The 13,334-nt window shown below is 41.1% G+C and overlaps 1 protein-coding gene across 11 annotated transcripts in view; it reads right to left on the reverse strand.

Annotated features, from left to right (window-relative positions):
- Positions 1-13,334, reverse strand: part of LOC121875733 (protein PALS2-like) — an 80,750-nt gene that overhangs the window by 16,848 nt on the left and 50,568 nt on the right. For 7 of the 11 annotated variants that reach the window (XM_042380391.1, XM_042380389.1, XM_042380390.1 and 4 more), the window contains one exon: positions 2,001-2,153. In XM_042380391.1, coding sequence (XP_042236325.1) covers positions 2,001-2,153 — 153 coding nt within the window. Of the gene's footprint in view, positions 1-2,000; positions 2,154-4,947; positions 5,131-6,749; positions 6,917-8,901; positions 9,008-9,145; positions 9,276-13,334 lie in introns of those variants that run through there. The other 4 variants (XM_042380397.1, XM_042380396.1, XM_042380398.1 and 1 more) reach the window with 4 other exon arrangements.

Raw genomic sequence — 13,334 nt, forward strand, 5'->3', positions numbered from 1 at the left:
TGGGATTGGTTCTCCGGACCTGTAAAACTGTTCTAAAAAATAACTTTTTTTACTGGTTTAAGCAAACTGGACAGCTCCTTCATAAAATAATACTGTAATCATAATATAAGCAGCTAATATGTTAGGTACTTGAAACACAAGAGAAAAATAAAATTCATAACAATGGCAATTTCTGCCTGAAATGACTGCTCAAAGAGGCCATTCTTGATGTCCAGGTACAGGATAATTGAGGAATGGGAATACAGTAATGCACTTTTTAGATGAAGGCATTCATATTTCAGTATAAGGTGCATAGTTGTAATACATGCAAATATAGTACATGCAAAACTCAATAGCAATTAATGCACAGAAATATGAAATTAATGGATATGTATGAAAGGGGCATTTAGGATTCATACGAGGTTATAGTAAAATAAAGTACTGTACTGTACTGTACTGTACTGTACTGTACAGTACAGTACCTGTACTGTAAAATGAGGCTTTTTCAAAGAAGAGGATGCTAATTAATCTGCAGAGGATATAAAAAAATATTAAAATATGTAATAGGAGCATTCCTTTAGCAGTGAAAAACAAAGAAGATATTGGAGAAAAAGACCAAACATGTGGATTAATCAAAAGGTTCGTATTTTGTTATGAATAAAATTTAAATATCGGGTTTAAATATTGTTTGCCTTTCATGTCACTCTTTCTGACAATGTATTTCATATGTTACCATTTACCTAACTCTTTTTTTTACAGACATGTGGTTGAAGCATGATGACAGAAAACCACAAAATAAAAAAACAGATGTACTATACGAGCTGTTATCAAATACGGTAGTGTGCATCAAGTCAAAGGGCATTTCTCCACAGATAGTGCATAGAGATGACCTTTAAGCAACAGATATTAAGGGACACTGCTGCTGCTCATTCCACTGCTGTTGAATGGTGTACAAAGAAAACAACTAAGAACATCAACAGCACTTCTGAAATTGTTCCATAAAAGTCAAATGATCTTCTCATCCTGGTTATAACCCCAATGAAATGACACTCAAACTATCTTTGCCTCCCAGGAAATTTCATGTTGTTCCCTTAGCAGGCAAACGGCCATTTTTTTTAAACATCTGAGACATTAAGTCCGAAGAGGAATCCCGAACATCGGGTTAGTTTAAAGCGACCTGAGAAATGGATTCATCAATGCTGTTATTTGAGTTTGACAAATTCATTTGTCGGGTTACATAAGAGTAACTCGGTGTTGAGGATTCCTCTTTGGACTTGCTACACCGAATGTATAAAAAATGGGTGAGTCATTGTCATCCATTACCAAAAATGCTGAAGGAGTTGTGCTTGCTCCTTACCTAGAGAACGGAGTTAATGGCAACTCTACTTCAGTGGACAGGTATTGTGCAAATTTAAAAGGAAAACTGCATTAGGCAATCCAGGAAAAAGTGGAAAGTACCTGTAGTGACATGGTGTACCATTTCACCAAAACAACCCACCCAACCACAGGTGAACTGCTTGAATACCTGCCCTAGTCACAAGACCTTGTCCCCCGTGATTTTTGCTTGTTCTCTGCCCACTCGAAAAACATTGAGAATGGAGCTTTACTGATGACCAACACATGTTCTCCTGCGAATGTTCTTTTAAGAATACAGTAGCATACAAGCTCTGGAGCACTCCATGTGTATTTCAATTCAAGGAAATTAAAAAAAAAAATACAGAACTGTATAAATAAATACCGGTAATTTAGATATATACAGTCTTTCACTTACAAAATATGAACTTTTTGATCAACTCATAAGAATTTAAGATTTCATCTTACAAGAAGTCTATTCTTCGTCACTTAAACGAGACACCTTTCATGACAGAGGTTAAGATCATTTGGCCATGCAGACACATAAAGTCCAATAACTCAGAAGTACTCAAAATGAAACACAACAGTACTCAACATGGGCTACAGACAACATGTGATGGTCCGCGGGCTTACATAACGCCAGACTGAGCACACGCCAGAGGCCATACCAGCAGGTGAGGCCGATGAAGTAGATCTGCAAGTTCTTGTGAAGGAGCACTCGTTGATCCTTCACACAACTGACGAATTTGAGAGGTAAGTTTGGTGTTGCCCGAGGACACAGGTTCCACTACTCCCACACCGTCCTCTAAAGTGTCTTGAACCTGAAGAGCACACATCATTACAGAATTTTATACAACTGAAAATTAAGACATTTTGTTATTACAAAAATATAAATAGGTTCTTTATTATTACAGAACTGTATTGAATATGACAATTTATGCATATGTTTTGGAGGCAATAACACAGTACAGTACTGTTATACCACAATGTATCACACAAATATACTAACAAAATAAATAGATAGTTCTGAGTTACAAACATATTGTAGTTCCATACTCAGTATAGGGTACAGTAATTTATAAAATAAAATTATTACACATTGAAATAAATAATAAAAATAATAGTGTAAAATATAATAATAAAAAAGAATGAATTTAAATAAATATACGTAATAAATAATAAGAACGAATATGATATTGTACTGAGTTTCCCCAGGTTTTATTGACATGAATCTACCCTTCCCAACTCTAAAAATGCATACCTGTATATGTACTGTACAAAGATAAGTTGTATACTGTATTAAAAATACTATACACTTACAGTACTGTAGTCAAATTATTACTATTAGTCCTTATCACCTTCATATGTTTCTGCTTAATTAGATTTGCTATGGCTCCCAGATTCTACAGGGAGGTACTACCGCCTGGGAAGATATTGGAAGAATAATGTGTTGTCTGATGGTAGACCCTGTTGCCATATGGCATCAAAAAAATTGTGACCAAGTCCCAAGTTCCTAATCTGACTGACTTTCCACCTCATTTACACAAAATTACAGGGTCTCAATTGATTCTCTTACTTTGCCTACACAACTACACACCTGGGGCGTACCAACGGTAAGGAGGCGTATCATATGTCCCAACGGGATGAAGAAACTGCATAATTTGAGACTGAATGTGAGAAGGACCTAGGTGTGTATGTTGACAATGAACTGAAGTTCTCGGGCCATTGCGAGAAGAAGGTAAACCAGGCAAATAAATTATTGGGTTTTATAAGAAGGTCATTCAGATATCTAGACGGTCAGTCCCTCGTTACGATCTTCAAGAGTGAAGTGCTTCCCCATCTAGTCCCGAGGTATGCTAGGGAATGCCAGTTGGTTGAATAAATAGATGTGCTTGTAGGTTGTTTCATTGTAGTTCGTCATACGCCAAGATTAATATTGACATTATTCTGGTGGGTGTGTAGTGGCTTTCTCCCCTACAAACGCTGTTTGTCGCTGAGTAGCCAATCCCGCGAATTCCCCAGTGTATGCCTCGTGGTCTAGGTCAACCAGCGCCGCCTTACATGACGGAGGTCAACTACTAAGCCACGCCTACCTCCGCTATTTAAGACCTGACCTCGTGGTGACCACCCTCTTTCTACCTACACCAACCAGCCAGCGACACCTCCTCCTCCGCCGCTGCCTGGCAGTCCTCGCTCCCGCCAGCGAGCATGGCGACCCACAAGCTGTCCTCCTCTGAGCATCCTCACCAACCAACTCTCTTCTTCGAGCTATAGCAGCAGCAAGCTACACCACCACCTCCTCCTACTCCTACTCCTGCCTGGCGGTCCTCGCTCCCGCCGGCAAGCATGGCGACCCACAAGCTGTCCTCCTCTGAGCATCCTCACCAACCAGCTCTCTCTACATCACGCTTGTAACCATGCTGCCACTTCCCAGCACCAAGCTGCATTGTACATCCAATACAACATGTATACAGAGAGCACATTGTGAGTTTCCTTTCTCCATCCCATACCCCACAGGTGTGTCTCATAAGAAGAATGCTTTAATTGTAGGAAAAATCTAAGTATTCACAGACTGCTTCAATCTTTTTCTGTTAAATGCCAAGAAACATTTACATTTTACTTAAAAAAAATATTAAGATGGATTTCTTTAGTAAATGGGGAAAAGATTGTGATCGTAAACTGAAAATATCGTAAGGTGAACGCGACAATAAACTGTTTCACCGTCTGTGCTCATATAATATTAACATTACTTTTGGGTTAGGTAGTATATAAATTTTGGTGGGTTAGCCCACAGAAAAATAACCTAAATCGTAATGCGGCCCATGACTGAGGAAAGATTGCCCATGCCTGACCTAAAGTATTAACAGTAATGCAGAAATGTCTATTTTTTTTATTTGTAATAAAATATATGCGTATGTATCTAGGAATCGGTAAGGTTAAGTATGAGGAAACCGTTAGCCAGGGACAAATGACTGCTGGACAGAAGATAAAACTTTTATGCAGTCCTGTGCCCGTAGACATCAAATTAATTTGCGCTGTTGATGGAACGGTCTACCTTGGGTATTGGGTTCCGTTGGCAACGCTGCAAACGTTGCCTACAAATTTATATGAATGTGCCTTTTTTTAAATATTTAACTGGGGCTACAAAAAATTGCCACGGATTTAAAACAAATCATAAACCCTTTGAAGTTTGTGAATTAGTGTCGTGCTTTGGTATTTTATTCTGGCAAACGGCACAACCCCTACCACTCAATGGGTTAATATGGTATAGGCAGTATATTACGCCAATTATACGATGTTATTAAAGTAGTACAAAACTTTAAACCATAACATTCCTTATTCGAAATGTGTTTAGCCGCAAGATACTGCACGTGAGGTGGAATAACACCTCGGCTATTTAGTCTCGTGCCTGTAGTCGCTCAATTTGTAGTGTGGATGAAAACTATGTGGGATCACACAAAAACTAACACGAAATAGGAAGAACACCATCAACAGCACAACTAGACTTTCATAATTGTCCAGATGGCGCACATCACAAAGGCATACAATGAACATTACGAGTGCAATTTTTCAGTGTTAAATATCCAACTTCATTTAAGTTCGTAGATTTCTTACCTTTCTATTAATAACAATCAGTCTGGCCTTTTCCTCAAACATATTTTCTAGATCCGGAGAATTCATCTTATTATATATTCTTATAACTGGAAGACACTTAACACCTTGTTCTTGTCTATTGAGTTGCAGTACTAAGCACAGTTCTAAGTTTTCATCTTACTTCCCCACTCCAAAGAAGTGTAAGAAACAGTGACCATAACATATCCCAACCTGGTACAAACCCTGAACGATACGTCGAGTTGGTGTTGGTGCTCGTTGTCATGGTGACGGACAACATGGGGGCGGGCTGGCCTAGTAATCTACGAGTACTCACAGTCACAGCCTGAGCGTATGGAAATTACATACACTAAAATGGAAGTTACATCGAAAGGACATGGATATAAAGAGCTCAGTGAAGATAAAAAGAAAAGTACACAAAAGGAGATGAAAAGATGTGGAGAGAGGACGGGAAGGAGTGACATGAAGTGAGGTTCTTGGGAAAAGGAAGCGTGACGAAGACAATAACGAGGTACAAAGAAACTTCCTCATAACAAAGTAATTAAAACGCTATCACCTCATCACGGCGGTGTATTCAAGAAGATATACAGGGCTATGAAACAATAGGCTACATATTCTGTGTTTTTTTTGCGCAACGGTTATTTTTAATAAAGCATCTAGATTCTAGAGTAACAATGTGTGTGTGTGTGTGTGTGTGTGTCCCATTTTCACAAGTCTGAGGTCACACAGTATATGACAGTATAACAGTATGTCATGTACAACCACCCATTCCAAAATCCACTAAATTTCAGACACCACTTTTCAGTCCTGTTTACCTGAGACACATTACACAAAATGTTCAACGATTTTTTTCACTCCACAAAATAATCACCATTACAGGGCCTTCACCTTGCATTACCTTTGTACACGAGTATTTGTGAGTTTCAGGGAACGGTTTGGAGAAACGAAATAAGTGCTCATCCACACCTGAGTTACCCCATCTCCTTTACCCCCGTTATGACTCATGCACATAACACATGCTGGCTCGCATATACACGTGCTATACAGACATGCACCTGCATGGTAACACGTGTTGAGAGTAGATGTCAAAATCACATCTATTCTCGATTTTTATAATTATGAAATTTTGAAGACCTCAATTTAGATGAAGGCTCAATGTTATGAAACCAGAAATATAATCCCTCAAAATACACAACTGGTAAATGAAATACCACTTGCTTCAAATTACCGACTGTATAATACTATATAGTGTGACCTTTGCGGTTGTATAATGTTAAGTAATAATGTCAAGTTTAATGCTCATGACAATTTATTTCAAACTGTTTTGTAATACTGTATATACTGTACAAAATATCCTGGTCGTGAGATGGGTTAGTATTTTTGGCAATTTTTACATTTCATTAAGTCTTGAACGGAATTCGTGGGTGGAATTCCCTGATACAAAATATCTTTAATATTTTGACAATAACAGTGAACATAAATAATTTTCATAAATCCAATAAAACATTTATTAAACATGTTAAGAATACTTTACTTCAATGAGAAATCACCGGTTATAAAGTGTTCCACAAGGAGTGTGCAAAAGATAACTGTATATCACAGTTAAGGTTTAGGCCAGTAGCAGGACCATTATAAATTTGAGGTAATATATTCCCAACATGAGTTGTCTGACTTACATGAATTGCAAAATTAAGGCATTATGCACTTCTCTCAGCTGTTAAATATACAAAATTAATTACAGCAGCATGTAATGCATGAGCTGCAACAATTTTAAGTGGTACAACACAATATTACTCTCAACTCACCTCATCGTAGCATTCAGTAGCGAAGGCTTCCTCCGGGTCTTTTATTATCATGTACAACACATTGTCCGTCTCCAGCACCACACTCAACATGGCATCACGTGGGGTGGGACTTTCAACTGAGAGTCCTCTCCGTGTTCACACACAAAATTAGTTCATTGTCTTAATCACTTTAAGATAAAAACATTACTATGTAATATGAAAAAACAGGAAGTCTGATAAAGGAAACCAGCAAATATGTGACCTCTGAACCCTGAAAAGGCTGCACCAGCCAATTAATGAGCCAGACCACTGCACCGCACCATCCAGTGCAGCAGTCATCAATAATTATCAGAGTGGCATCACTACAAGTTATAATCTACGGGTGTGCCTTTTACGATCACAACTATATATAGGTTTTGCCCCAGCTTATGTAATCATTTGACAACATAGGAAACCTTATACGTGTAAATCTTCCCATTTTTACTCATATCCAGCTAGTGGCTATGGCTTCCCAAAATTCGATTAAGTGGCAGGCCTATCTAAGGCCTCTTATCATTAAATCATTAGCCAACGGTGTATCAAACCTAATGGAAAAATAATATTTTTATTTTTCAGATGCGTTCCCGTGGACAATCACGTTCTTAAGACATCAGTAATTGCAGTACTGTACGTTAGTTGTGATGCGTTATTGTCTCAGCATTGGGAAAATATTTTATTTCTTAAGGATAAACACCCAGATTCGTTGACTTGGTCAATATCAGGGATATTTCAGTGAGTACGAAAGTCAACACAAGAAACTGAGGGACTCCATCGGTCTCTCACATCAGAGATAACATCCACGTAAGAAACTTAGAAGACATTAACAGTATCACACTTATAGAAGGCCGACATCAAAGCAAGCAATGGGGAACTCTATTATTGCTTCAGTTATTACGAACATCAACGCAGCACATCACCTACATTAAAACACCAACAAGAAATTATTGACATTAGGGACATTATCGTCACAGTAAACTGGAGCATTAGAAATATCTCACGTACAAATAAGTTAAACTCACAGATCAGACCAACAGATTCCACGATAGCCTTAATAACCTTTTAAAATAACTATTCAAAATTCAGTTGCTCGTCGACTTACAGTATACAACACAAGAGAAATATTCATTGGTGTAATAAGTACGAATACTTCATAACTTAATTTCCGAATTACCACACACACACACACACACTACCCAAGATATGCATTTTCTCTTGGCCTTGAGTTTTTACATCATTAGGCTGTGAGGTGGAGCAGCTGAAATATCAAGCAATAAAGCAATACCTCTGAACACGACCACTGAGTCAGAGAGCTACACGTAAAGCCACAGATTAGACCACTGTCTCTTACCAACCCACGTGTTCAATGTCTCAGCTTTCAATCACAAACATTAAAAAAAATCAAAGAAGGAGGAACGTGAGTTGAGCTGGGGTTGACACTGGCGAATGTATGAAATAAGTTACTCCATCTATAGTTCTAAACGATGGTTGAACGATGCAGCCAACTGGTGAACATTCCACCACAGCTGGCCTAGTCTCGCATATGTGTAGGAGCGGCAGTTGCTTCACACACCAGCACTGCACACTACCCCCCACCTCGCGCAGAGTGACACTCGTCTGGCGCAGCTGTGGTCAACACGGCCATAAGTTACTCACAGCTATGGTCGCCAACTCACTTGCAAAGCTAATCTGTTGCCCTGTATTGATTTATTTACTGAACACTTCGCACAGGGAAGTAATAACATCAAGGAGGCCGACTTCACAGGTATTTCATTCAGTTTCGCAAAAATTCTGTGAACACAACGGCTAAGTTTTTAGAATTTGCCAAGTTTTCAATTGGAATTAAGTTTGGATTGCCCATTTATGTTTATCACTGCAATACAAATTTCTATATCACTCGGTACCACGCACGAAGAAACGACTAAGTGTATTTGTATTCAGTAATGAGTCCTACACAGCGAAGCATAGAAGTGTGTGACAGCACAAGCAACAGAAGTCTGCTGCCAAGAGACACACTCTCCCCCTGAAGCCATCTAAGGTAAATGTCTCAGGTCAGGAGAACCGGCACGCATCACTACACTCAGGGTGTATTTTTCAACCCAATGATCCCCTCCACACCACTAGCGTCCTCTGCAACCTTTGAAGGATGTGGCCGGTATCCACCACACGTCCCCTTGCCCCTCCTGGCAGAGTCCAGGGTGGCAGGTCGTGTGCCTGAACTTGCTCACATTGCAGACAAGCTGCATCACATGGTCCTGGTTAGGTTGTCGGCATCACCACCACTCCCCGACCTGTTATCTTGGTACAGTGACTTCGCGCTTGCAGTTTAAAGGTTACACAGCACAGTTCAATATACACATATATTAAAATTTTCTGTTTACTATTCATTTCTATGCAGAACATTATCAGAGTTAATGGTGCAAACATGTCCAAGAGGCAGTGGGGTCGGTAAAGTGCGCCTGGTGTGTGGGCCAGTGGTGGACTAAGAGGTCCTGGCGGTGGTGTTGGCCTCGCGGGTACACACTGGCCTTACTCTCCCTCCCCACACTGGCCACACCAAAGGGCAAGTCCACCAACTACTTCCCTTGTCTGAATATAATACCATCCAACACCCCTCTCTAAGGCCAGCTTGCTCCTTGTCTAGTACGTGTTCGTCGTTCCTAACACACCAGTCACTTAACCCATCAAAGCAACAGAGTAAATAATGCACCAATTCTCAGTTATCGAGATAAAATTACCCCGACTTATCAATAGACCCAACAACCTTATTGATGTAGGTGGCTCAGCACTGTTCTCGCTCAACATGGTCACAGTTTCTCAGTGACTAATATAAATGCAATGTGGCGCATCAGGAGCGAGGAGGACGCTTGACCTCTCCGACGCGTGACCAGAGAGATGAAAATCCGACTCAGGTGCCACGAGCAGGCGTCCTAGCCGGCCTGTGATCACACTGACGATTATGCTTTCACGGGTTAGATTTGTCCTTCCACCTCCAGGTTCCTCATCCATACTAGAGTCGGCGTCACTTTCTCACTCGTAAATTCATACTCATTCGCTTCCTTGTTCTAACTCAATTACTCATTAACAACACCATCCTTACATCCACACTTATCAGCACCTCATCCCTACACCCATTATCACCGCCTGACCTCATAACCATCGATAACATTAAATTATATTCTTTCATTACCAGTTTGCCTTCTTCTCTTCCCATATATCTGTATTTCCTTATCGCTCTATCCCCGACTACACTGCCCACGCCAAGCTGGAGCAGCCTTACCGACATCACCTGACAGGCATATGATAAACTTTTGTCTATTTGTTTACTTGGGACGTGGCAACTGTTTCGCCTGTTGGACTGCAAGAATAAAATCTAAGGGTCTTCGGGTGACCTGGAACACCCTATTATTTCTCCTGATAATGAGACACCCTAATGTTAACCTAAACTAACCCAACCCAACCTAGTCTTACTCCACATTTACCATCAGGTGATATAAGCCGGGGTTCCTAGTTCTCTCATGTAGGTTATAGGTTCAGCTGGAACAGTTCTCATATATACCTAGCTGCGGTGATCCCAAAGTGTACAATAAAGAAAGTGCGTGCCTCTCTTTGCAGCTGTGGTGATTGAGAACACTACAAGCGGGTCGCAGCTCACATTTAGATCAGAGGAATCACTAAAAACTAGACGTGTGACTGCTGACAGCCTCTTGTCTACCTCCACCTTCTCTGATGTCTTAAAGGACTTAAACCATGGTGACCTTGGATTAACCTAAAATCCTAGATAATCAGTCTGCTCCAAAACTCAAGCTGGTGAACCTTTCCTATAAGCTTATATTGATGTGGTCTTACTAATGTGTTGAAAAGAAAATGGCTGAACAAAATAAAGGAAACATATAAGCAAACAAAATTTACCGAGGGAGACTAATAAGATGAAAAGGTGAAAAGAACTGTGCACTAAAAGCCTGAACCTCTCCCATCATTCTGCATGACCTCCATACACACACAGTCACTCGGTGAGGCTACAAGCTGGTGTTTCCACATCACCAACGTCCAAGCTGAGGCACGTGACGCAGAATACGGCACCATCATCTCTCAACACCCCCAGGCATACCCTCCGACTTGAGCAAGGCCACCCACATAACAGGGAAGTTGACAATATCCTCCACACCACTTTTCTAGGGTCCTATCACTCACTTTCAGAAATAGCCAGATGTTTGGGTCTCCACATTCGGCCAGGGGTCATCTGTCATTAAGCTATTGTTTTAATACTCTGTGTAAGGAAGACCGTGGACATAATTAATTTGAGGGCAATTTCTACGTCACTTTAATCGCCATCTTTATCTCGCAGATTAAATAAGGCAGTTAAAGGGTTCCAAATCCACTTAGATAAAAGGAAAATGTGTCTATACGATATCTTGGGCGACAGGTAAAGGAGAACTGCCCAAACCAGGAGGACCTGTTGCTACCCCACCCCCTCTCTTATTATCCCCTGGGCGGCACCATACATAAAATCTCACGCCCCACTTACTCGCATATCCACACCGCGGTCAAAGTTAAATTTACGGAGGAAATTCACTGTAAATGCACCGCACCTGGTTCAGAATACTGTAGTGTGTCATACCCATGTTAATGTACTGAACTGTCATTGCATAATCAGGCTTAACTCGCCTAAATTTGCTCTGGTTTCGCTTCATATTGAAAAGTCATTAAAATTCATGAAACGGAATACCAAAGTTAAACAATGTCCGCAGCTAATATGAGGTAAGGTATTGTTGAGGCGTGAGAGAGAGAGAGAGAGAGAGAGAGAGAGAGAGAGAGAGAGAGAGAGAGAGAGAGTGTGTGAACCCAGTTCATGGGCGGGACCCTCAAGACGCTAGCCTGAAGGCAACATTCCTTCACAATCTGTCTCCCCCCCTCACTACCTGCTGGAGACACACTGTTACTCCACTATCTACTGGACACACTGGTACCCAGTTCAGGCTCCTCCCTCTGCTGGGTATATCCACCACTAAAGTGAGTCTTGTACTAAAACCTACAACTGGGTGAGGCTGTGTACCATGGTGGTGTCTAGGTTCCTAACTTTCAGTGTACTCCAGGACCAGTCTGTCATAACCGTGTCTAGTTTAAACTGAAATTAACCAGAAAGGTACTGTATGTATTTGTTAGAGTGTAAATAACGAATTAGTTATTATATTTTTAGTACAGAAATATTAGCTCTTACCGCCATCGTCTTACCAAGAAGTTAAAAAAAATTGCTTATCGTTGACACTTCAAAGGTGAAATTACACACTAAGGGTTGACGCCGCACAAATAGAACTAGATTACAGTATTTCACATCACACTGGTAACACCGCATACATTACACCTTCACCTCCCTTCTCCGGCCAGGTCAGTACAGTACACAGTCGCTCAAGGTCAGGCTCGTGGCTTCGACAGGACTTTCTGACCTGCCCTACAGATGTCTAATAAAGTTTTTGTTTCGTCACCCTAGCCAGCATATGGCCTTTCCCAAGTACTTTCACAATGTAATTACTTTTCCCCAGCAGTCTGTGCGGGTTTTAATTAAGAGCGAGGGCACACAGTGGTCGTGAAAAGTAGGAAAGAAGTGTTACTGAATCACCAACACCACCTTCTTTCTCCTCCAGGGTCCTACAAGACCTCCCCGGCGCACCCTACCAACCGCATCAATTAAATTCACTTCCTATCTTCCATATTAAGTTCCCAACCAACCCAATTCCCCAGGGTCAACAACATTCAAATTACCACAATCTTCCTCACCACCACAACACTTCCCAGCAAACAGCATCACCTTATAACTACCGTAATCACTCAGAACTCCCCGCTTAGCAGCCTCTTAGCCTCTGGGGCACTACATTCCGCTTCAGAAGGTTCACGTGTAATGTCCCCAATATAGCGTGTGATCCTCCAGCTTCAGGTTGTGGAAGACGTTTACCAGGGTGCGAGACCTCCGCCTGGAAGCCTTGTAATACCTCCATACACAACCCCCTTCCTATTGGCCTCACTCTCACGTGTCAGGCATACTATTATTATTGCTACTGCTGCTACTATTACTAGTACCACTGTAATGGTCTCTGGTCTGAGTGATTGGAAGGGGGTAAGGAAGAGGATTATTTTCCCGTTCACACACACACACACACACACACACACACACACACACACACACACACACACACACACACACACACACACACCTAAGCTTCTATTTATATCTTAACTTTATTAATCTAAAACTACTCTCCATCACTTCGCGGTCTTACTAATTTGATAGTGAGATTTTAATTGCGATCAGTATCTTTGTTCAGTCAGGATGGGGTCAGTAGGTACTTCTGCCATGCAGTAGCTTGTCTCAGGAAGTTCCAGGCAGTGACAACCACCACCATGATCCTGTCTACCTTGAAGCCTCATATCTGTCTCTCCGCCACCTCAGGTTCCCTCACTCGCTCCCTTCACCACCTTACTGCACCTCACTCTCTTCCACCACTAGATTCCTCCTCCTCCTCCACCATCACCATCAACGATACCTCACTTCTTTTTTTTCCTCCCCACCAT

Source organism: Homarus americanus, unplaced genomic scaffold (genome assembly GCF_018991925.1).
Source record: "Homarus americanus isolate GMGI-L3 unplaced genomic scaffold, GMGI_Hamer_2.0 scaffold22250, whole genome shotgun sequence".
Classification (NCBI taxonomy): Eukaryota; Metazoa; Arthropoda; class Malacostraca; order Decapoda; family Nephropidae; genus Homarus; species Homarus americanus.